Genomic DNA, 25,272 nt, shown 5'->3' with positions numbered 1-25,272 from the left:
GCATTTGCTTATCAGTTTTGTAAATGACACTCTTCTGGGAGGGGAAGGCCGATACCTCGAATGACTTAATTCTGAGTCAGAAGGAGCTGGACAGCCAACGTGATGGGGTGGCAGGAACAGAATTATGTTGATCTGTGTTAAGTGCTGTGCTTAGTGACCACCCTAACAGTGGAAACAAAAACCACCTCCCTCCCGCAGTTGAGACGTGAGGAGAGTGAGAAGGAAGAAGCAGGGCACCAAAATAAATCCAATATTTTGAGTCAGTGGCAAGCTCAGTAAAACCCAGGCATGTTCTGTGGTTCCCTAAAATGTACAGTAAATTCCTCCTTCATATTTTTGTTTGGTTATACCTTTTAAAATTATTATTTAAAAAGCTAATATATGCATATTTCAAGAATTAAAAAATGAGGGAAAGTACCCTAGAGAGGCATTTTAATAATTTGGTATTGCCTATGCATATTTCTAAAAAAAAAAAAAAGTTGCTTTTTTTCTAAATACAAAAGTTGCTTTTTTTTCTAAGTTGCTTTTCTAAATACAAGGAAGGTGTTTTGTTTTGTTTTTGTTTTTTTTTTTTTAAATCAAGCAATAGCAAAATATGCAAAGTAGAAAGTGAAATTCCTCTGAAATTCTTTCCTCTGGGTTTTATAACCCCTCTGAATAGTTTGGCTTATATTCTCTCACAGTCTTTAATGCATAGACTAATATTTATGTGGATGTTAATATATGTGACATGTATTTTCCCCAGAATAGAATCATAATGTAATTCCAGTTCTGTAGCTAAAGCCATGGTTGTAATCAGTTAATGCATCAAAATTTATTAACCCATGCTGGGATTGTGGAACAAGACAGCCCCATTTCTCCATCCTTAAGGAGCAGTTGGTTGACCTTGGGACAAGGCTGGGACTGGGGGGTGCACAGGGTGCTGGCGAACCCTTGGGACTGAGTTTAGTCACCTGACTAAAACCCACGGGGAGAACCCCTCCTTGGGAATCTCTCAGGGAGACACCTGAGTTGAGTTTAGAGGGATGGAAAGTACATATGAACTTTTTGACTTTTTTTTTTTTCATTTAACATTGCATATTAGAGTTTTTTCATGATACTTCCTACTCTTTGAAAACCTGTTTTTGATTGCTGCATAAGCTTTCATCAAGTGGATGTATCATCATGTGTTTATTATTATTTGTATGTGCAAACTGAATGCATTAACGGAAATAGAGCTGTCAGGATAAGGTATGTCATTGACGAATAGCCCCTGTGGAGACCACACTGGTCTGCATTTGGAGTATGCTGTTGAATTCTGGGCACCGTGTCTTAATGGGGATATTGCTGTGAGGTTGAATGAGATAGCCAGAGATTTAGAAAACACATTGTTTGAATAATTGAGTGGAACACGTTTCCCCAGATTAGGAGCAGACTCCAAGAGCACCATTGCTGATTGCCGATTTGGATTATTTCTAGTATTTTTGAGTATTTGGGGAGCTGCCCCCAGCTGGAGAAATTAGGCCCGCTCTATTGCAATGCTAACGTGTAGGGGTTATTGTGATGCTGAGGTTGGCACTAAAGGAAAGTGCTATTCTGCCCCGGAAAGGATGGCCCTGCGAAGATGGGAGGCAGGATGACACCTACAATTTGGCCCAGCTCTAGGAATGTGATTCCAAGGACACCGTCTCCCAAGTTTTCACCTCTTTCCTGTTCTTCTGCTTATGCCACTGGGATTCTGGTTCCTGAATGTGGACTTGGGCCTCCAGGTGCCTTACTGTCAGGCTGTGCTTTCCCATTTGCTTATCCAGGCCTTTCATCCACACTGACCCTTAGGTTTATGGCTCTGTTACCATGCCTGAGCAGAGGCTTTGGGATCTAGTCAGCTCCAGGAAGCAGGTGGACTTGGGCTTTTCCACTCACTCCTGCAGGTCCTCGCAAGGTGAATGGAGAAGCAGTCAAACAGACTGTTGTGCCTGCGTGCCGTGGAATACTACTCAGCAGTAATAAGCACACGCTCTCGGTGCATGCAGTGACTCAAATGATTCTCCAGGGAATCTTAATGAGTGAAAGAAGCCAGCAGTCTTAAAAGATTATGTCCTGGATGATTCATTTATATAACATTTTTGAAAGGACAATTTTAGAATGGGGATAGATCAGTTGGGGAGGGGGCAGGGAGGAGGTGGGCACGGTTACAAAAGGGCAGAGGGAGGGATCTTTGTGTGGGAAACAGAACCGGCCATTATGTTGACTGTGCAGGTGGATATAGGTCCCTATGCTGGTGATCAGTTATGTGGAACGTAATACGCACATGAACGAGTACAAGTGAAATGAGAAACCTAGGTCAGTTGTGGTATTATACCGGAGTTTCACAAGATGTTACCGTTGGGGGACACCGAGCAAAGTGTACGTACAAGGGATCTCTCCATGTTACTTCTTACAACTGCACGTAAACATAGTTATCTCCATAAAAAAATGCGGTCAATGAAAAAGCACCAGCCTGTGAAATCAGCCTGTGAAATCGGCTTTTTCCTCTTGTTTAGTTTCGGGTGTAATCTCTGGTTGTGCTGCTGCTGGCAGATGTGTCTGCTCCCTGAATCCCGTGACAGTGGTGGGGGCCAGAAAAGGATCTCAGGAGAATAAGGATGGGGCCCAGGCAGATTCGGGAGGATCAAACAGCCAGGGGAGGGGTGGGGGCTGCTGTTGGTGTTCTCTCCCACGGTGTGATCTGGAAGCAGAGATGGAATTCTCAGGTTGGAATCACAAAGGTGTTGAGTCCTGGGGGGGAACATGTACTTGAACATGAAAACTAGGAGAGGAAGAGCCTGGGAGAGTCCAAACTTAGGTGGGGCTGCCTGTAGCAGGTGGCCAGGCCAGGGCTGACACCAGAGTGCTTGTTGAGGGAGGGGTTAGGAGGTACGGGGGTGCTGTCAGCAAAATCCTGGGATGTGGACTGAGCGCATTCTTTCCCCTTCCAGGGGTGGATGGAGGTACCTTGGGATACAAATCTGGAAACTTTCCTGAGCCCTGGCACCTGGGAGATTAGCCCAGCTTGCCCTGGGTAGGCTACCCAAGTGTGGCTATGGAAAGAGAAGTCCCTCAATCAGCCAACCCACCAATCAAGTGCTACCTCTGGGTAGCGTCATAGAGGGGGCTGGGGAGAGAAGCAGTATGAAGAAGAAACTGGGCTACCCTGACTCCCTAAGACTGCCTGTTCTGCTTAGCGTGGCAGTGGGGTATCATTGATGCCAAGTGGGTGGTGCAGGTCATAAGGAGGTGCTGTGGATTAAGGTGGTTTATGAAAGTTTCCTGGAGGGGCATAGCCTTGAGCTGCATTTTCAAGGGCAGGTGAGTTTGGTAGGTGGTAAAGGAGAGCTGAGCCATTCTGAGTGGGCAGGATACGAGCAGCTTCCTGGCTCCTTACAGATTTGGAGGCTTCCTGGCTGGGGGCAAGGTCAAAGTGGGGGGAGTCAGCCCCCCTAGACCAGCATTGTAGGCGTAGGAATCCATATGCAATGTTGGTCAAGCCTTCTTGCCTCTCAGGCCCTAGACACACGTTGTGTCACAGGTAGAGTTTTGTAGAGTGTTCTTTAAGGCAGTTACTCTCTGAACTTCGGTGTGCACATCTGTACCTCTGTGGGAGAAGGGGTGATCGCTGACCCCCTGAGAAGCAGCAGAGGGTCCTGAGAACACTGGCTTTGGAGTCTGGAATTGTGCCTGCCACTTTATAGCTGTCTAGGTTTTTGGGTGGCCCTCCTTTATGCATTTCTTCATCTGGAAATGAAACTTAGTTGTAGGCATTAGAGATAACCTATATTAAAAATGCACAAAGATGCACAAAAATCATGAATATGTTTGTGGTGGCCTCCCTTGTCCCTCCCTGAGCTGTGAGGCACGGAGGCGATGGGGGTGAGAGCCCTGGGAACTGTCAGGGCATCCCCAGAGCCTCTGCGGGCTTTGGCCCCTTTCTGACAGCCACCCAGGGAGACCCTGTGGTTTGGAAACCTGTCACAGTCCTTGAGGACAGTGTTTCAAGGAATAGTCTGGACACCCCCTGGGTCCTGAGGCTACTTCAGCCAGTCCATTTATTGTTTTATTATTTTGAGGCTCTGCAAAAAATTGCATTTGAAATGGATTTTAACATTTAAAAAAATGTTTTGGAAACGACCAGAAACATGGAATACAGATGAGGCCTAGAATGTAAGTAGATGGCAGACTCCATGGCTTTGGTAGGTGAGTTGCCTCTGGGCTGTGAGCAGGTGCAGAGGTCCCTGGGAGGGGTTTCTTCTGTCCCCCTGGTCAAGAGCAGGAGGCCTTCCTGGTGCTGTTAGAGGAGAGTGCCAAGAGGGCAGAGCACCTGGGTTACCTTTGAGGCTGCACGGTAGACTTGTACTGTCCAGGGTTTTTTGATTCATTTTAATGTTTGAACTTGAACTCAGCTGTTCCACCATCCCAGAGGGAGGAATGGGCCTTGGTCGCTTTAGGCAGGTGAATGGATGGTGGGTGGAGAAATGAAAATCGTAGGTAGGCCTCTGTCATTAGCAGGAATCAGCTAATTATGTTTTACGACACCTCTACTTAGAAGGCTGTAAGGGGTTATTAACCCACTTTCTAGAGGGGAAAACTGAGGCACAGTGAGAAATATTTGCTCCAGTGGTTCAGGGTTCTCAGGCCTGATCACCAACCTAGGTGATACCCACCCCATGCCCTGAGAAAGGAAAGAAGGGATTTTTATCTGGTGGTCCTGCCCCCAGTCTGTTTTCTGGGCCCTCACGGGATCTTGTAGCAGATGTGTGTGCTCCCAGGCCCACAGCCGTTGGGGCAGGGCCCAGGCATTGCAGTGAGTCGGGAAGGGGACACAGCGTGAAACCTGCAGTAGCCAGATACTGGCTGTTACAGACCTACTGAGTTTCTGTGCTGACAGAGCGCCCACGGTGGCTGAGTCAGCCCCCTGGGGACTTTCCTTTCTGCTCTGACCAGGTGTGCCAAGTTGCGATTTACTTCCTCCAGTACAAATTGTTGGCTGTGGGTCAGCTTTCTGCTCCCCTAGATGGCTTGGGGGTCACAGATCCACAGGTAGCTCCGGACCCACTTTAGGGCTCCGAAGCCTCACCCATTTCCCAGCAGCTGCTTCTGGTGGGGCAGCTGAAGACAAGGACAGAGTCAAAGGGCAAGGGTGAGAGGGTTGGGCACCAAAAAGGAAGAAGGGTTTAGGGAGTCCACTGCCAGCTGACTAGGCCTTGGCTGGGAGTGTGTGTCCCCGAGGAGCTCTGGTGGCAGTCTCGGGGACTTTGGGGCGATGCTTATACCCTAATCGTGGGAGGGTCCCAGGGCAAGAAGCAAAGTGCAGCCCCATATGGCAGGTTCCTTGCATCCATGTGGTTGCTTAAAATAGGGCGGGTGGAACTCGAACCTAGCTGGTTCCTCTCACAGCAATGGGAAGTGGGTGAGCCAGGCAGGTGGCCTCTGGGAAATGGTAGGTGGTGGTTCTCCAACCGTCAGGTTCCTAAGAATAACCTGGGGGTCTTGTTAAACTTCCAGATCTCAGGGCCCTGCCCCTGATGTACACTATCAGAATCTCCAGGGGGAGAGGCTTGGGAATCTAGATGCTGAGCAAGCCCTGTGTTTGTTTTATTTTATTCTTTTATAATTTTTCGTGACCTGACAAGTCTGGGAAATATTGGGGTGGTATGATCATGGGAACTGTAGCTCCTTGTGGGTTTCTTGAGACTCCCGCTTCTGCGAGATCAATTGCCCCAGGTTGGTGAGTGGGTGGAGGATTCCAATGTGGGCTTTCTTTCCCTTCTCATTGTCCCTTTAGTCATCTTGTGATGAACAAATCAGGTGTCCTCTCTGTGCTGGCCACTGTGAAGTCCTTGCCCCCGGAGCCTGTACATGGGCTGGCTGCTCTCTGTCCACAGCTGCTGAGTTTGGAGAGAGCCCATCTAAGTAGAGACCCTTCTCCAGTGTCACCTCTGGTATCTCAATTCTGTGCACATCTGTGCTCAGCATCACCCAGGATGACAAGTACAGTTCTAGTGTTTGGAAGTCATTCCTTGCTCTGTCGTCTGAAGTGGCTTTGAGCCATGCTGTATTCCTGGGGACCCTGGCCAGGATCTAAATCCAACTGGTATCAGGGGGTGGCCTTGAGAGTTATGCTGGCTTTGTCTTTGTCCTTGCAAAGGAGGGCATGTATGAGGGCTACAGCATCCCTCCTCACCTTGGAAAACCATTGCAGATGGCCAGACTGTCCTTTCTTGCTTGAATCATCTGAGGGGTGTGTTTTGGTTCTCATGACTGTGGTGGCAGTGATGACATCATGGAATTGGGATCCGTCTCAGCTGATGGTGGGTATACTGAGCCACCAAAGCTATAAGTGAAGGGCACCCTGCCACAAGTCAATGACAAAGCTGACAGTGGCACATGAAGCCAACCACCATTGTCCTTATCTCAGGTTTAAGCAAAACACCTGTGTCTTCAGCCACTGATGTCACCTCTGCCCCTTGATCTTGATCTTCAACAGCAGAAGCAGATTACCAGTTGTTGTGTGATGTCATCCCAGGACTCTGAGTGACTTCTTCAGTGTTCAGTTTCATCCCCTGCCTTCTCATCAGGTCACACCCCACCGTGGCCAAATGAGGAACAATTAAAAAAAAAATGTCTGGCATGAAGATTAACTTTTTCCTCATCTGCTCTGATTGAAATCTTGTGTAGATGTTTGGATAGTCAGTATTATTTTTGCTGTTTATAAATGTAAACATTTACCAGTTGCTTTTCTCTAGCGAAGACCATGTTCTGAGCTACCAATGACAAATTCTGGCTTTTGCTGGTCCTTGGAGCCCATGGAAGGGTGGCCCTGGAGAGTTGGAGCTGGTGACAGGGGACCCAGGAGAAGTTGCCTTCCAAATGGAAGGATTTTTTTGGTTGACTTGGACACCAAGTTTTGTCTGCTTAGCATTTCACTTCCAGTTCTGGTGAATTTTTTACTTGATGGTAGTCAGGTGACTGCAAAAATCTTTCCTATATCATCAGATACCTTCTAGAAGTCATTGTTTTTGGACAGTCAGTGGCCTTGGGGAGGATATGTATCATTTGGATTTGTGTGCTTAAAACAACAGAAAGTAGATATTCTCCAGGGCTTATACATCTCCCCTCATGGATTTCTGGACTGTACTCTCTATCTCCCTCCAGGAAGTGGATGGGAATGGTGATAATCTGATCTTGTCCCTGTAGCCTATCACCTGGGTTCTCCCCCTTCAGCCCTCCAGGGTTTTCATTGTGTGTGTCTGTGTGCTCCAAGCCCTTTATGTGCATCTGTCCTTGGGGAAACCATTCCTTGCTCCCTTGTCTGAGCTGGCCTTGAGCCATGCTGTGTTTCTGGGGACTCTGGTCGTGGTCTAACTTGAGCTGGCTGGTGGGAATTGGCTTCAAGAGTTATGTGGCCTCTATCTCTGTTCATGATAATCAAGCACCTGGCTTCACAGCCCTGAGTTTTTATGTGCACCTGCTCATGTGTTTACTTTTATGAAAGAGAGAAAGGAGAGGCAGAAGCAGGCCCTGGCATATTTTGTCTTCCATTGGCTTTATGGTCCTGCAGAGAGATGGTTATGTAAGTAGTTAGGACCTGGGTGGGGGTGGAGGGAGCTCCCTGCCACCTCCTCCTGTGGAGGCTGATGGACCATATGCTTGCCTGAAACCCCAGGTAGGCTTGGAAGGGTGTGGCTCTCGTCTCAGCTTTGCTGCTTTATTGACTTCACTGCCTTTGTGACTTTGGACAGGTCACTCCCTCTCTGTCAGCCTCAGTTTCCTTATCAGTAAAGTGACTGGGTTAGGCAAGTATGATCTCTAATGTGCCTAAAAATGGAGTTGAGGGTAGGGTTATAAAAGGAAGCAGTCTAGTTACTGATTAGACAACATTTCTGGGCTGAAGGGAGCCCCAGAATTCACATGCAGGGATAACCCAAACCCTGCCATTGAGCCAGTCCTCATGCTGACAGCCTTGCTCCATAGTAAGCCTGGGGGTGGCCCCTGGAGTCCGCTGTCCATGCTGTCAGCTACTTTCCCCTTCCCAAGGAACTTGCTTTCTATTTCCCTTAATACCTGCTTCCTGGGTTCCTGGAGCTGATCACATTGGGACGCAGAAAACCAGGATCTAATCTGGGTCTGCCACCAAGTAGCTATGTGACCTTGCAGTCATCATCTCTCCTTGCCGTATCTATAGAGCGGGAGTGATGGCACAAGCCATGAATGATTCCAAAATAGTTGTGAAATTACCCTGGAATTTAAAAATAAACTTTTTTTTTTTTTTTGAAAGAGAGAGAGAGCAAGCAGGGGAGAAGAGTGAAGGGAGAGAGACAGAGAGATAGAGAGACAGACCATCCCAAGCAGGTTCCATGCTTAGCAAGGAGCCTGACTTGGGGCTCAGGCCTATAACCCTGGGATCATGACCTGAGCCAAAATTGAGAGTTGGGCGCTCAACCAACTGAGCCACTCTGTGCCCTGAAAATAAACGAAATAAGCTATTATCTTGTTACATTTCATCTAACACATGTAAACGTACACACACTCTATTCTGAGAATCTAGCCAAAACTTTACTGTTTTTTTTTAAACATGATTATTAAACAGCCAAGGACCATTGGACATTTAATCTACATCTTGAAAGAGAAAGGCAAAGACAAAGTTCTGAATGTAAAAAAATCTAGTTTCCTAAGAAAAAGCAAGAAGGTAGTGAATTCATAAAATAAGAAAAGGTGGCTGTAAAAAGCAACCATCATGAGGCTGCTGAGCGGCTCAGTTGGCTGAATGTCTGACTCTTGATTTTGGCTCTGGTCATGATCCCAGGACTGTGGGATTGAGCACTGCATGGGGTTCTTTGCTGGGTGTGGTGCCTGCTGGGGATTCTTTCTCTCTCTTTCTCTTTCTCTCTCTACCCCTCTCCCCTGCTTGCACTCTCTCTCTAAAAAAAAAAAAAAAAAGTGACCATCAAAGAATAAAACATCACTCTTGGAAATGAAATACTGTATATGATTTTTGAAATAAAAGATTCACTGCCTTTATGATAAGGCTTGAGATCCAGTGACATTGGCCCTCCGGTTTTGTTCTTTTTATTCAGAATCTTTTGCATTTCCACATGAATTTCAGAAACAATTCATCAGTTTCTCCAAAAAGCCTGCTGAGATTTTGATCAAGATCATGCTGAATCTCTAGACAAATCTGAGGAGAATAGACAGGTATATTGAGTCTTCCAATCCATGAACATGGGATATTACTTGATTTATTTAAGTCTTTTAAAATTTTTCTCAGCAGTGTTTTGTATTTTTTACCATACAGGTCTTGTATATTTCTTGTCAGATTTGCCCCCTAAGTATTTCATATTGTTGATGTTATTGTAAATGCTATTTAAATTTTTTTTTAAATTTCCAATTGGTCATTGATAATACATAGAAATATAATTGATTTTTGTGTATTAATCTTGTATCCTGCAACCTGGCTAAACTCACTTAGTATTTCAATAGTTTTTTTGACTTACAAAGCTACAGTAATGAAGACAGTATGATATTTGCATAAAGATGGACAAAGAGACCAATGAAACAGAGTGGAGTCTGGAAAAAGACCCACAGATATATGGATAAATGATTGAAAAAAAATTTTTTTAAGTAAACTCCATCCCCAGCATGGGGCCTTAACTCACGACGCTGAGATTAAGAGTTGTATGTTCCACCAAATGAGCCAACCAGGCATCTCTTGGACAACTGATTTTGATAAAGGTGAAAAGGCAATTCAGTAGAAAAAGGATGGTCTGTGCAACAAATATGGTCCCAATAGCGGAACAATTGGATATCCATATAAAAAAAAGAAACAAAGAAAGGAAAAGAAAAAGAGAACTTTCATCTATACCTTGCATCATATAAAAGAATTTTTAAAAGTGTTTATTTATTTTTAAATTTTTTTTAACATTTATTCATTTTTGAGAGACAGACAGAGTGTGAGTGGGGGAGAGGCAGAGACAGAGAGGGAGACACAGAATCTGAAGCAGGCTCCAGGCTCCGAGCTGTCAGCACAGAGCCCGATGCGGGGCTCAAACTCACGAATTGTGAGATCATGACCTGAGCCGAAGTCAGTTGCCCAACCACTGAGCCACCCAGGTGCCCCAGTGTTTATTTATTTTTGAGAGAGAGAGAGAGAGAAAGGAGCAGAAAACAGGGAGACAGAATCCTAAACAGTCTCTGCAGTGTCAACCTGAACAGGGCTTGAACTCACAAACCATGAGGTTATGACATGAGATGAAATCAAGAGTTGGATGCTTGGGGCGCCTGGGTGGCGCAGTCGGTTAAGCGTCCGACTTCAGCCAGGTCACGATCTCGCGGTCCGGGAGTTCAAGCCCCGCGTCAGGCTCTGGGCTGATGGCTCAGAGCCTGGAGCCTGTTTCCGATTCTGTGTCTCCCCCTCTCTCTGCCCCTCCCCCGTTCATGCTCTGTCTCTCTCTGTCCCAAAAATAAATAAAAAACGTTGAAAAAGAAAATTAAAAAAAAAAAAAAAAGAGTTGGATGCTTAACTGACTGAGCCACCCAGGTGCCACCATATAAATAAAAAAAAAAAAAAAATTAACTCAAAATGGATCATAGGCCCAAATAAAACCTAAAACTGTAAAACTATTGGAAGAAAACATAGGAGAAAATCTTTCTTGTTTTGGATCAGGCAAAGATTTCTTCAATACAACACCAAAATCACAGTCCATAAAAGAAAAGCTTGACAAATTGAACTTCACCAAAATGAAAAACTTCTGTTCTTCAAAAGACCCTGTTAAGAGAGTGAAAATACAAGCCACAAATTAGGAGAAAATCTTTGCAAATTCTGTATTTGTTAAAAGACTTGTATCTAGAATATATAGAAAGAACTCTCAAAACTCAGTAATATGAAGATAAGCAAACCAATTTAAAAAACTAGGGAAAAAATTTGAAAAGACACTTCACCAAAGAAGATAAACAAATGGCAGTTAAGCACATGAAAAGATGTTAGACATCATTAGTCATTAGGGAAAAGCAACTTAAGACCATATGAAACCCCACTATACATCTGTTAGGATGGCTAAAATAAAAGAGATTGACCATACCAAATGTTGGATAGGATGTGGACAATGGAAGTCCTCATACACTGTTGATGGGAATGTAAAATGATACAGTCCCTTTGGGAAACAGTTTGGCAGCTTCTCAAAAAGTTAAAAATACACCTGTCATACAAACTTGCTGTTCCACTCATAGGTATCTATCCAAGGGAAGTGAAAGCATATGCCAATATAAGGATTTGTACAGGAATGTTTATAGCAGCTTTATTTGTAACAGTCTCAAATTGGAAATAACCCAAATGTTCATCAACAGGTGAGTAAGTAAGCAAATTGTTGTGTATCCATATAATGGAATACTACTCAAAAATAGAAAGGAATGCACTATTAACATTAAAAACTTGGTGTGCCTGGGTGGCTCAGTTGGTTATGTGTCCGACTTTTGCTCAGGTCATAATCTCACCGTTTGTGAGTTTGAGCCCCATGTCGGGCTCTGTGATTACAGCTCCGAGCCTGGATCCTGCTTCGGATTCTGTGTCTCCCTCTCTCTCTGCCCCTCCCCTGTTCACTCTGTCTCTCTTTCTCTCTCAAAAATAAATAAAACATTTTAAAAATTAAAAAAAATACATTAAAAACTTAATATCATGGATGAGTCTCAAAATATCGTGCTGAGTAAAAGAAGCCAGACAATAAAGAGTACATGTTGTATAATTCTATTTATAAAAAGTTCTAGAAAAAGCGTACTAGTCTTTACTGATAGGAAGCAGGTAAGTCGTTGCTTTGGGACTAGAAAGGCAATCAGGGAGGAATGGGAGGGAGGCTAGAGCCCGAGGAAACTTTTGAAGGTGACAGATATGTTCATTATCTTGATTGTGGTGATGGTTTCATGGGTGTATATATATGCCAAAAATTGTATACTTTAAATATGTAGTTTATTTCATGTCAATTTTATGTCAGTGAAATTATTTTAAGAATTCCATTAAAGGTTCACAAGAATAAGTTTAAAAAATCCCAGAATAGAACCAAATGACAAAGAAATGTAAAATATGAGAGAGGGGAAAAAATACCAGGTAAAGATGTAAAGGATCTACTTTATCTTGAATTTTATCGTGATATATTTAGTTGTGTTTTTTCATTTCTCTTTCTTACCATTCAGTGAACCCTTTGCATTTAAAGATATGTGCCTCTCTTTAGCTCTTGGAAATATTCTTACAGTCTTTGATAATGTCCTCTACCAGGTGTAAGAATTTGGCTCAGGCTATGAGATAGAGGAGAACTAGGGAGGGGCATTGTTAGAAATCCCTAGATCCCCACCTCAGTCCCAAACAAAGATACCTCTACTCCACCAGTCCTCCATAGGGATGGGAAATTGATTTCTCTAGACTTGAGGACACTACGTGCAGAGGAAGTCTGTAGTGAGGAATGAAAAATAGCCAAAGATCTATTCTTTCACATGTTCCAGAATGCTAGTGCCTGGGTTTAAATCAGTGTATCCGGGAAATTAGAAAATGATTCTCTGGAGCAACTAAACCGTCCCATAGAAAAGAAACATAGCCTGACAGTTGGGAGTGCCCAGTAAAAAAAATCTGGATACCCACTTAATTGTAGCCTACAGTGAATCCATTTGTGGTAAGTGATGCTTCCAAACCACCTTTAGGACCTCATTCTTAAATATAAACGAATAACCAATCATCTTGAAGCATTTGAGGAAAGCCTTCAACATGAAAGAGAAAGCCAAAAAACAGAGAAAAGGTACTCAATAGCAGTATAAAGATGGGAAGATTTTGCATCCAAAATTCAGAGATCAAGAAAGAACTCTTGGAAATTAGCTAACAGCAGAAATGAAAATTTCAGTTAGAGAAGTTGAAAAACAATGAGATGGGGGTATCTGGGTGGCTCAGTTAGTAGAGCATGTGACTCTCGATCTCAGGGTTATGAGTTTGAGCCGATGTTGGGCATAGAGATTACTTCAAACAAACAAATAAACAGGTGGATAATAGCAGGAAAACAATAAGTAGAGAATCAATGTAATAGGAATTGCAGAAAGATAGACCAGAGAAAATGAAGGAGGTACACTACTAAGTGTGCAATAGCATTATGTCTAAATAACAATGTAAAGGGTCACCTGGGTGGCTCAGTCAGTTAAGCATCCAACTCTTGATCTTGGCTCAGATCATGATCTCATGGTTTCGTGGGTTTGAGCCCTACATAGGGCTCTGTGTTGACAAGTGTGGAGCCTATCTGAGATTCTCTCTCTCCTCTCTCTCTGTTCTTCCCCAACTCGTGCTGTGCCTTTCTCTCTCTCAAAAAATAAATAAACATTAAAAATTAAAAAAAAAAACAATGTAAATACCTTAATTTAAAACTACTTTATTAGTGGGGTGATTAAGCATCTGACTCAGTTAAGCATTTGACTCTTGATTTCAGCTCAGTTCATGGTCCCACAATTCATGGGTTCGAGCCTCATGTGAAGCTCTGTGCTGACAGTGCGGAGACTGATTGGAATTCTCTCTCTCTCCCTCTCTGCCCTTCCCCTGCTCGTGCATTCAGTGTCTTTCTCTCTCTCTCAAAATAAATAAATAAACTTAAAAAAAAACTTTATTACTAAAAATTGTCAAACATCATCTGAGATTTCAGTCATAATCACTGATCACAGATCACCATAACAGATACAATAATAATGAAAAAGTTTGAAATATTTTGAGAATTAGCAAAATGTGATACAGAGACATGAAGTTAGCAAATGCTTTTGGAAAAATTGTGCAGATAAGACTTGCTCAACACAGGTTGCCACAAACCTTCAGTTTGTAAAAAATGCTTTGTCTGTGAAGTGCAATAAAGCAAAGGACAACAAGGTATGCCTGTACAAGAAAGTTTCCCAGACTGAAAGATAGGAATTTCCAAATTCAAAGAGCAGGTGGAAAGCTCAGCGTAATGAAATCTAAAGACCCAATTCACAGCAATCCTCAAAGCTTTCAGAGAAAGGTAACAAATTATGAATAAGAAATAATGCATTTGTGCTGTTATCTTATTTCTCAAAAGCAAAATTAAAAGCTAAAAAACAATGAGCTTTCAAAATTTTAAGTGAAAATTATTTGAAACATATAGTTCTATACCCAGCTAAACTATCAGCAGATGCGAGTACAGAGTGAAGATACTTCCAGAAAAATGCAGTCTTAAAAAATTTCCCTCTTGGGAAGCTACTGAACTATGTGTTCTGCTAAAATGAAGTAAGCCAAGAAAGATGAAGATATGGAATCCAGGAAATAGGGGTTTTAACACAAGAGGGAGAGGAAGGAAATTCCCAGGGTGATGTTGAAGGAAGTTCCAGACATTAGCTATGGAAAAGGACAGAGGGCTCTAGAAAGGAAGCTTCCAGGAAAAAAATGAAGTGAGAGGGTATTTGACAGACTTTATATGTAGAAGGTTGGAAGAGTATTATGTAGCTTTTAGATTGTATAGAAAGACTTCAGTATATGTTAAAAAGACACCCAGGTAAATGAAATTTGGCAGCAGGAGAAACAAATTATTGTACTGGGAGGGAAACAATAATGAACAATGTTTTCAAAGACTAATACAGTTGACCTCTGAACACCTCGGGTTTGAATTGTGTGGTTCCACTTATATGTGTGTTTTTTTTAAAAATAAATACAGTATAGTACTGTAAATGTATTTTATCTTGTGATTTTCTTAACATTTTCTTCTAGCTTACTTTTTGTAAGAATACAGTATATAATGCATATAACATGCAGAATATGTGCTGAACAGTAAGCCTTCTGGTCAGCAGTAGGCTGTGAGTAGTTTAGTTTTGGGGACTCAAAAATTACATGTGGACTTTTGACTATGTGTGGGGTGGGTACCCCTCATCTCCCATGTTGTTCAAGTGTCATGAAAATATAGTAATTTAGATATAGAATGTGGATATAATTAAAAAAAAAAAAAAACAACTTTAGCCCTATAGCTATTGGGAGGATGGGTGAGAAAAAGAGAAGGAAGTATATTAAAATTCACATTATCATAATAGGAAGTCAGATGATTATATTTTAAATAGATGAATCAAGAGATAGTGGTATTTGCATATTATTTAGAAATATGTAGATAAATCCCAGAATAAGCAGCTTGTGAAAGCATTTTAAGCAGTTGTCTCTGAAGTGTGTTTCTTTCCTTCTTAGAAATTTATTTTATTGAGATATAAGAACATTGTGTAAGTTTAAGGTATAGAACATGTTGATTTGATTCATTTATATATTGCAATATAATTACCAAGGCAGGGCTAGCTATGAGGTGTGTTCTGTATGCAGTATTAAAGTCACAGAAGTAACCAGGTAAGGATCTAAAATAGAAATTTCAGTATCCAAACATGTCAGGAGTCGGGAGACTCTTTTATAATGGTGAAATTAACAGGTGATGTTCAAATGTAACAAATCAAGAAATGTTAGTTCAAGCACATCAAGAGTGTGAGGTAAACACCAGCAGAACCACATCTGGAAACTGTTGAAATGGCCACATCTGTGGAATTCGGGGGCTATTGCGTTTATTACAAACCCTTTTTGGAGTGGGTCTGAGGTAGTTAAACCTGAAAGGGCAGAGCTCCTCTCCGGGATTTAGGGCAGACAGAGTGTATGTTATAGGGCAGAAGAGTTTGCCTCTCTGTCATCAGGCGCCCATAGACACCCCGCCTGTCATCGACGGACACCCCGCCTGTCGTCTTATTCATGTCCCCTCTCTTCCTGGATAGCCCCGACTGGGAGGAACCTGGGTAAGCTGCCATCCTGTTTGTTGGGTGTTTTGTTTGCTTTTCCGGCTCTGGGATGAGCTTGGGTGTGGATTCCCGTAGAACCTTGGCCTCATGTCACCTTGAGATTCTGGCGTGGGACACCAAGGCGAGAAACAGTGGCTTGTTCCACAGTGGCACGGCAGGGCTGCCCCGGTTTACTGCCTTTTTACTTGGGGCTGGTTAAACATTGGCAGAGCAAGGGCACCGGGTAGGTTGGCTGTACGGTTTCCGTGCTGCCCATAGGCTCCTGCCCACCCCCTCCTGCCTCCCCGCGATCAGTGGGGACTGAATCTGGCAGGGTCTCCCTGCACCAAGGCTGCAGGGCTGCGTTAGCCGGAGGAGGGGCTGCCTCTAGAAGCTCACACAGAGACCCCATGGTGGCCAATCACGGCCCTGGGCTGGGCCTGCTCTCCCCACATGCGGGCATGTACCTGCGTCAGAGATGATTCATTTAAGTGGAGAGTCTCCATGACTGGGTTTAGACAGCCTGTTTGTTTCATTTTTATTTAAACTATCAATTCTTGGGGCGCCTGGGTGGCTTGGTCGGTTAAGCGTCCGACTTCGGCTCAGGTCATGATCTCGCGGTCCGTGAGTTCGAGCCCCACTTCGGGCTCTGTGCTGACAGCTCAGAGCCTGGAGCCTGCTTCAGATTCTGTGTCTCCCTCTCTCTCTGCTTCTCCCCTGTTCATGCTCTGTCTCTGTCTGTCTCAAAAAAATAAATAAACGTTAAAAAAAAAATTTAATAAAAAAAAAAAACTATCAATTCTTAAGCAGTACACGTGTGGCGCTGCCTTGACACTGGGATGCGTGGATGGGAAGGCCACTTCTCATTTCTCCTCGCTTTTTGCTCCAAGCTGGACCTTACAAAGTGTAAACATTCTTCCTGGAGCAGGGCTGGGAGGCTGTTAAGGTGAGAGAAAGTTTCTGAGCTGTGTTTCATTTCTCTGTTCAGAGCATGAAGGGCATTGAGGAAGGCGTGGAGTTCTTGCCAGTCAACAATACCAAGAAGGTTGAGAAGCGGGGCCCGAAGCGCTGGGTGGTGCTGGTGGCCGTGCTGGTTGGCATCTTCTTGCTTTCTCTCATGACTTGTTTCATGGTGTGGCACTTCCAGTGTGAGTAGAGCCAGGGGTTGGCTCTGGGGAGAGTGATGGGGAGGGGGAGGATGGTGGCTGTGTGTCCTCTCTCAGTGGACAGACATAGGGGCCACCGGTTGTGGGCATGAGGGAGAGACCGGAGGGTGCAGCTGGGGGTAGGTAAGGAAGGGTCCAGGGCCCTGGCTCCCCTGGCTCTTCCAAGCCATAAGGGAGGAGTGTTGGCCCACAGGCTCATGCATCCACTGGCCTCTCCTGGCATTCACTCCTCCAGGGTTGCTGAGGGCAGCTTGAGGACAGTGGGGGGACCAGGGTAGCATGACGGTGTCACTTCCTCTGACCACCCTCCTTCTCTGGTCTCCCATAGACCAGAATGCGCGGGTTCAGAAGGTCTTCAATGGCTACCTGAGGATCACAAATGAGAACTTTCTGGATGCCTATGAGAACTCCAACTCCACGGAGTTCGCAAACCTGGCCAGCAAGGTGAAGGAAGCGGTGAGTCCAGTCCCTGGGCAGGGAGCCCTGTCCCTGGGGTCTGCCCTGGCACTCCCAGCCTCACCCAGGCTGAAAGAACACTGCTCCCTTCACTCCCGGATCCCTGGGCTGGCCGGTGGGTCCCAGGAGGGAGGGAGAGGCACGGGCTTGGGCAGTGGGCTATTGCTGTTCTCTGGCATGCCGTGAGCATTCCCTCTCGCCCTCAGCTGAAGCTGTTGTACAGTGGGGTGCCGACCCTCGGCCCCTACTACAAGAAGTCGTCTGTGACTGCCTTCAGGTGGGTGCCGGGGAGAAGGCTGGGTGGGATCAGTGCTGTGTGGTAGGTGGGCAGAGAGCTCGCAGCCTGCAGGGTGATGCAGCTTCAAGGTCTGGCATGGGGAGCAAGGTGCCATCCTTGTTCTTCCCTAGGTGTGTGTACTTTAGCCCACAAGTTCTGCTGTCTCCAGGGCAGGGGTAGCCATCCGTAGGCGTGTCCCCAGGTGCCACGGGTGAAGACAGGTGTGGTGTGTCCTCCATGTAAACCACTCAGTAATGGTGATGATCGTTTGTTATGTTTCTAAATTTGGGTTTGGAAGGCTTGGGTGAGTCTTCATATTTTCCTTGCTTAGGCAGCCTTCAACATACTTTTTTAAAAATAGACTTTATCTCAAAAGTACTTTTGATTTAGTTAGTTTAATCTTTACGTATTTATTTAAAAGCTTATTTATTTATTTAAGTAATCTTTATGCCCAATGTGGGGCTCAAATGCACGACCCCGAGATCAAGAGTCATGTGCGCTTAAAAAAAAATTTTTTTTTAATGTTTATTTTTTTGAGATAGAGAGAGTGAGTGGGCCGCGGGAGTGGGGAGGGGCAGAAAGACAGTTGAGGAAGAGAATCCCAAGCAGGCTGTGTGCCGTTAGCAGAGTCCAATGCCGATTCAGAGCTTGATTCCACGAACTATACGATCACGACCTGAGCCGAAATGAAGACTTGAACTTTAACCAACTGAGCCACCCAGGTGCCCCAGTTTAATCTTTATGAGTGCTGGCTGGCAGGTGGCATTCTTGTCCTCTTTCAGAGATGAGGACACAGACTCAAGAGTTTGATATTCAACGTGCCCAAGCTAGTGGTAGCATTGACAGCTCACAATCCAGGCTGCTTTCCCACTCCCAAACCTGAGCTGGCCCCAGAACACGTCTGGTTGGCGAGAGACTGTGAGAGTAGAGGGTACAGAGGCAAGATCTCTTGCTTAAAGGATCGAAAGGTGGGCAAGCATAAAAGAATCTGAGGTGGGCCCTGCCTGGAGGAAGGTCTCTTGGGGAGCCTGAGCCATCGCATCTATATCCAGCATCTGGGAGAGTGTGGGGACGGGTGGGGTGCCTGGCGCCCGCCTGTGCCTCAGGCTCACCCCTCTCCCCACAGCGAGGGCAGTGTCATTGCCTACTTCTGGTCCGAGTTCAGCATCCCCAAGTACCTGGTGGAGGAGGCCGAGAGCGCCATGGCAAAGGAGCGTGTGGTCACAATGCCACCCCGTGCCCGCGCCCTCAACTCCTTCGTGCTGACCTCGGTGGTGGCCTTCCGTGAGTACAGGGACGCTGGGCATGGGCATTTGCTGGGCCAGGCTTCTCTGGAGCAGGGCCAGGCCCTGGACCGTTGCAGGAGGGCAGCACTCCCGAGGCAGTGCACAGAAGGGAAGACGGTCTGCTGGCTGGGGACCTCCCTTTAGGGGAATAAGGAAGCAGGATGAAGGAAATTGACCACAGTAGTAAATACTGTGTTTTCCGTCTTGTTCTTCAGCCACTGACCCCAGAACAGTGCAGACCACCCAGGACAGTAAGTATGCCCTCCTCCCAGAGAAGATGGATGTGGCCAGACACCCTTTCAGTCAAGGGGGTCCCCCGAAGTCATACACATCCCCCACCTGTCCCAGGCCGTGAGAAGCTCCCTCTTCTGTCTCTTCTGGGTCCAGGGCAGCCTGGCACATCTCCCTGGGTGCACCCCCCAGGGAGGCTCTGGGTTGCTCGCCCCTACCGGCTCTGCCCTCTCCGTCTCCCACACAGACAGCTGCAGCTTTGCCCTGCACGCCCGCAGCGGGGAGGTGACCCGCTTCACCACGCCTGGCTTCCCTGACAGCCCATACCCGGCTCGGGCCCGCTGCCAGTGGACCCTGCGGGGGGACGCCGACTCCGTGCTGAGCCTCACCTTCCGAAGCTTTGATGTCGCGCCCTGTGACGATCGTGGCAGTGACCTGGTCATGGTGTATGACACCCTGAGCCCCGTGGAACCCCGTGCCGTGGTGCAGTGAGTGTCCCGGGGAAGCAGAGGCGGGCTGCGGGAGCTCGGCAGCTGCCTCCGGAGGGAAGTGTAGCGTGGGTTGGAGATACAGCCTATGACTTTCAGGCAGTCGAGAGCAGGTGTGTGATCCTCAGTGTGAGCTCCCAGAGCGTCTCAGGGGGTGATTTCAGCCCTGGCAAGGGTGAGGAAGGCTCACTGGTCCCTAGATGCCAGTGAGCACAGCGCAGTTCCTTTCCTTGCCAGAGCGGAGGTGCAGACTGCTGTTGTAAAATGCCCACTTTATCATGACTCGCTTATATTGAGGCCAGTGGACCAGGAGGAGGCTGCCATTGAAAAGATAGTTTGTTACTTATAGTTCCCAGAGGAGAGGGCATACAAGGCCACATGGGGAAGCCCCAGGGTCAGTCAGGAGGCAGAGGGGGCCGGAGGAGAACACAGGCAGGAGCCTTTGTTGTGGTTTCTGCCGGAAGGGCCAGGCAGGGCAGTGTATGCAGGTTTAGGAGTGACTGGTTTGAGTAATTCCAGTGGGTTCTGGGGCACACGTCTATCTCTAGTTGTCAGGTATCTGGTCGTGGGGTGATTAGGACGGGCGGATGGTGGCCTGGAGAGAAGAGCCCCATGGAGGAGGTGGTTGGGGTGTGGGCTCTGGATTGATTGGTCTGTATGTGAAAGGCTTCCCTGAGGGTGAGTTGACTATCTCTAGGAATTGGCGAGTCCTGGGAAGGGCAGTCTTTCCAGAGGCGGCGAGCCCCCAGCTGCCCGAAGCATCAGGCTTACAGGAAATAAAAAGGCATCATACACCTGCTGAGGAACTGGGGGGTGCTGAGATGATTGCCCCCCGCCCCGTGCTGTGGGGCTCGAGCGTGCTTCTCAGAGCGCCGTGGGTGGGCATGAGCTGCCCTCTCCCGAGCTCTCCCTGACTCAGTGGGCCAGAGCCTTCTCGTGCTGTCTGTGGAAATGAGCTGGGCAGACGTTTTGTGATAAATAATGGGCTAGAATTCAGGCTCCAAAACAAGATAGAACCATCTGCTGCCGTAGCTCAGCAGCTAGGACTCCAGCCTGAACACCCTTTTTGTGCAAGGTTTCTTCCCTTCTCTGTAATTCATGAATTGTACAACGAAATAAACACATGGCTCCGAAAGGAGAAAGTGGGAAATACACATGCACAGAGAGCACAGACCTCCATCATGATCTGGAAGTAATCACTGTTAAATTTGTGAGGTGTGTTCTTCCACGCTTTCTGCTATGTGTGTGTATGTTTGTGTATAGATTTAAAAATAGGATTTTACGGCACGTTTGGTTTTGCTGTCTGGTTTGAAAACTGAAGTATATCATGATGATCCTTCCAAATCAGTAAGCTTGCTTCTGTGATTCTAATGGTTGCATAACGTGGCATTGTGTAATGTACAATGAGCACAAAGAGGCAACGTGACACAGTCATTAGCTGTGTGGGCCCCGGAGCCTGGATGCCCAGCCACTTATTAACTGTGGAACCTTGGGCAAGTTATTTCAATGCCTCAGTATCCTTATCTGTGAAATGGGGATAATAGTATTTACTTAGTGGAGTTGTTATGAAGACTCCTGAGTTCTTAACATGTTCTTAAGTGTTGTCGGTGCTGTTACCGTTACTAGTATTGTTATTATTTAGCCCATAGTTTAATGAATCTTCTGTGGTCAAGCATTTGAGGCTTCTGAGTTTTTGCTTTTTTTTTTTTTTTTTTAATGTTTATTTTTGAGAGAAAGAGAGAGGGAGGGACAGAGAGAATGAGCCAGGGAGGGGAAGAGAGATGGGGGGACAGAGGATCCAAAACAGGTTCAGTGCTGTCAGCAGTAAGCTTGATGCGGGGCTCGAACTCACAAACCTTGAGATCATGACCTGAGCCAAAGTCAGATGCTTAACTAACTGAGCCACCCAGGCATCCCTGTTCTCTGCTGTTTTAAACAAAGATAAATCCTATCTCAGGTCATTTGTGCGGGGAGGAGCTTTTAAATGACCCTTGGCCTTTTATGGATGGGACCGGGGTTAGGGACGCCTGGTTTCTGTCTGCTCTCTTGTAACACATGCAACTTCTGACCCCTACAGGCTGTGTGGCACCTACCCTCCCTCCTACAACCTGACCTTCCTCTCCTCCCAGAATGTCTTGCTCGTCACGCTGATAACCAACACTGAGCGGCGACACCCTGGCTTTGAGGCCACGTTCTTCCAGCTGCCTAAGCTGAGCAGTAAGGAAGGGCCTGGTGGGGCAGAGGAGGGACAGGTCTGAGGGGCTGGCCTGAGCCCACGAGGCGCAGGCCAATCCCTTGGGCTGGTGAACTGGCTCAGGTCGGTGTCAGAGGTTTGAAGCTTAAGCCACAGGGCCTTTTGTCTCTTGTGTGGGTCAGGAGCCCTCCCTAAAGTGGTCAGTCTCCTAGTGCTCAGACTTTCTGGCCACTGGCTGTGGAGTGTGCCGGGGCCCTGGCAGGCAGCTTGAGAGAGTCACCGGCTGGCTCTGCCAGGGCCCCTCGGCCTACCTACCTGCCTGCCTGCCTGCCTGGCCAGGCAGGTCCTTGGTCCTCAGGCTCTTCCTCCTGCCTTTCCTCTCAGGCTGTGGAGGCTACTTACGTGGAACCCAAGGGACATTTAGCAGCCCCTACTATCCTGGCCACTACCCGCCCAACATGAACTGCACGTGGGACATTGAGGTAGGAGCTGTAGGGTGCCTGTGAGGGCAGAAAGGGGGAGAGAGGGAGAAGAAGAGGGAGAGGGAACAGGGGAGCGGGAGAGGGAGGAGAAGGGAGGGAGGAAGAAGAGGGATGCTCCAGAATGGCAAGTGAGGAAGGTCAAGGAGAGGGAGATGGGCTCTCTTAGCAGCCCCCAAGTTGCCGAATATCTAAAGCCTTGCAGAGTAGAGCAGGGTGGAGTAGCCCTAACCTTGTAACCTCCAGCAGACCCATATTCAAATGGTCTCAAATTCTAGCTCTTTTTTAACAATGTTTATTTATTTATTTTTGAGAGAGGGCGCACGTGCATGTGCATGTTCACACACGCACACACACGTGTAGGGGAGGGGCAGAGAGAGAGGGAGAGAGAGAGAATCCCAAGCAGGCTCCGCACCATCAGCACAGAGCCCGATGCGGGACTCAAACTCACGAACCGTGAGACTGTGACCTGAGCCAAAACCCAGAGTCGGACGCTCATTTGACTGAGCCACCAGGGCGTCCCTCACATTTTAGCTCTCGATCAATGGCCCCCTGAGGGACCTTGGGCCAGTCACTCTACACCAGAGCCTCAGCTTGCTCCTAGGAAAGAGGAGAAGGAGTGGTGTCTGCCTGTCAGAGGTAATGTTGCCGATTGTGTGTGCAGCTTGGAGAAAGCACTTGCTAAATGACAAGTCTTGCCTCCGGGGCTGCCCGCAGGCCGTCCGAGTCAGGGACCCATCTCTCCTTTCTTTCTTCGATGGTGCCAGGAGGACCACCAGCTTTCTTTAGGAATAAGAGTGTCTCTTGCCTCTGAGTCTAGAGGTTCTTCCAGCCGTCCAACCTGAGTCCCTCTTGCTGTGTGTTCCATATCGCCCACACGGGTCAGGGAGATAAAAACACAGCAGCCACTGTCCCCCAGCCCCCGTGGCCAGCAGCACGTGGCATCCTTGGGTTTAGGAGGGGGGAAGGAAGCGGCAGAGGCCCAGCAGCATCGCTCTCCTTAGGTGCCCAACAACCAAAACGTGAAAGTGCTCTTCAAGCTCTTCTACCTGTTGGAGCCCAACGTGCCCCCGGGCAGCTGCCTCAAGGACTACGTGGAGGTCAACGGGGAGAAGTGAGTACCCTGGGGCACCCAGTGCTGGAGGGAAAGGGGGTGCCCCGAACACTTCTGGATCCTCTTCCTACCGGTGACCGCCCCCTCCAGGTACTGCGGGGAGAGGACCCAGTTTGTGGTGACCAGCAAAAGCAGCAAGATCACTGTTCGCTTCCATTCCGACCAGTCCTACACTGACACGGGTTTCTTGGCCGAGTACCTCTCCTATGATTCCAGTGACCGTGAGTACACGTCTCCAGAAGGGGGAGCCTGGCTAGAGGGACTGGCCCACGATGAGCTCTCTGCTCTGTATCTTCCCAGCATTGTGCTCTCCTAATTTTGAGGTACCAGAGAACGCAAGGGGCATGTCCGGTAGCTTTTTGAGACAAAATTGCAAGGCTGCCAGAAATGCACGTATTGAAAAAGGTGGGCAGTGAACCCTGGCACACACCGTGCCTGAGGCCTCCTGAGTTCCTTTGAGCCGTCTGTCCCTCCGGTTCAGCATTACCACGACTTGGCGCATCTGTGCTTGCCTTTGTGGCCTTATAACACCTTCGGGAATAGAGAGAGAGGAAGACCCGGGAGAGAATACTGGGGCACGACTCATCACGCCCCCTGCTCCTAGCTCGGACAGTTCCATGTTCTACACCTAAGAGATCTGGCAGTTTCTGCTGCCTCGAGTCTCACTGTCTGCTGTGCGCATAGCAGTTCTAACCTAGTCACAGTGATTTTTCGTTTCAGCCCCTACATCACATAGTAACCTTCCGGCAGACATTTTAATTATATGCAAGAACCCAAATTTCAGTTAAAATGCAACTGCACGGCTCACCACCCAAAATGCGATTGGATGAACAAACCCCTCCGATGAGTGATTGGGCTGCCTGTGCAGCACAGAGAACGGTCTCCTCTCAGCTCTGTCTGCTTCCTGATGCCATCAGTTGTTGGACATTCCGGTCTCAGAAACACTGGAATATGGGACGTGTCTTAGAATTAAGGAAGTCCAGAGATGCAACTGGACACTTGGATGGGGGTACACATCATCCATCTGCAGGGCTACTGTTGCTCCATGTTGGGCATGGGGAGCCTGGCACCTGGGCAGGAGTGGGCGGCCAAGGACATGGGGCAGTAGAACTGAGAGCACACCCAGCCAGTCTCTCTCCGCTTTGTCTGCAGCTTCCTGGGGCTTGATCATCGGCAGTCAAGGCCCCACTCCCACCCCCCGCCGCCCCGCTAGTGGTCTGTGGCTAGCCTCCCGTGCCGGCTGTAGGAAATGCACTTGCCGCAGCGTGGTGGGGCTGGGGGACCACGGCCCTGGGGTGCCGGCTGCAGCCTGCTCCTCTCTCCGTGGAGGGCCAGACGGGGAAGAGTTTTCTCTTTGGTCCTCGGTGTGGCTGTGAGGCTGGCCCTGAGGGAGGGCAGCCGGCGTGGGAGGCGAGGCTGGTGGCCGTGGACTTGAGGCCTGCCCTCTCCCCTGCAGCGTGCCCGGGGATGTTCATGTGTAACACGGGCAGGTGTATCCGGAACGAGCTGCGCTGTGACGGCTGGGCTGACTGCACGGACTACAGCGATGAGCTCAACTGCCGTGAGTCCTCTGCCCTCGCGTGCCTGGCTGCTGGGGAGCCGTCCCCATCTTTTGCTCCCTGTGTAGACATCAAGCCCCTTCCCTCCCTGTGCTGTTTGGAAGCCCTGACTTCTGTCCGAGCAGGCACTGGAGTGTTTCTGCGCTAGTGGGGTTCGCTTCCATAGCCAGGAACGCAGAGGCACTCCGGCCGGAGCTGCCCCCTCCAGCAGGGCAGGTGGTCCCCGGGTGGCTGTCTGG

The 25,272-nt window shown here is 47.6% G+C and overlaps 1 protein-coding gene across 1 annotated transcript in view; it reads left to right on the top strand.

Annotated features, from left to right (window-relative positions):
* Positions 1-25,272, top strand: part of ST14 (ST14 transmembrane serine protease matriptase) — a 42,165-nt gene that overhangs the window by 6,822 nt on the left and 10,071 nt on the right. Inside the window, exons 2-12 of the mRNA XM_086678661.1 lie at positions 16,772-16,931; positions 17,278-17,405; positions 17,612-17,682; positions 18,809-18,966; positions 19,184-19,219; positions 19,447-19,687; positions 21,765-21,904; positions 22,266-22,363; positions 23,365-23,474; positions 23,565-23,695; positions 24,931-25,035. Coding sequence (XP_086534787.1) covers positions 16,772-16,931; positions 17,278-17,405; positions 17,612-17,682; positions 18,809-18,966; positions 19,184-19,219; positions 19,447-19,687; positions 21,765-21,904; positions 22,266-22,363; positions 23,365-23,474; positions 23,565-23,695; positions 24,931-25,035 — 1,378 coding nt within the window. The remainder of the gene's footprint in view (positions 1-16,771; positions 16,932-17,277; positions 17,406-17,611; positions 17,683-18,808; positions 18,967-19,183; positions 19,220-19,446; positions 19,688-21,764; positions 21,905-22,265; positions 22,364-23,364; positions 23,475-23,564; positions 23,696-24,930; positions 25,036-25,272) is intronic.

This window comes from Puma concolor, chromosome D1 (genome assembly GCF_028749965.1).
Source record: "Puma concolor isolate L17-30 chromosome D1, mPumCon1.1.hap2, whole genome shotgun sequence".
Lineage (NCBI taxonomy): Eukaryota > Metazoa > Chordata > Mammalia > Carnivora > Felidae > Puma > Puma concolor.
The sequence above is the reverse complement of the archived record's forward strand: the minus strand, read 5'-3'. Positions and strand labels throughout refer to the sequence as shown.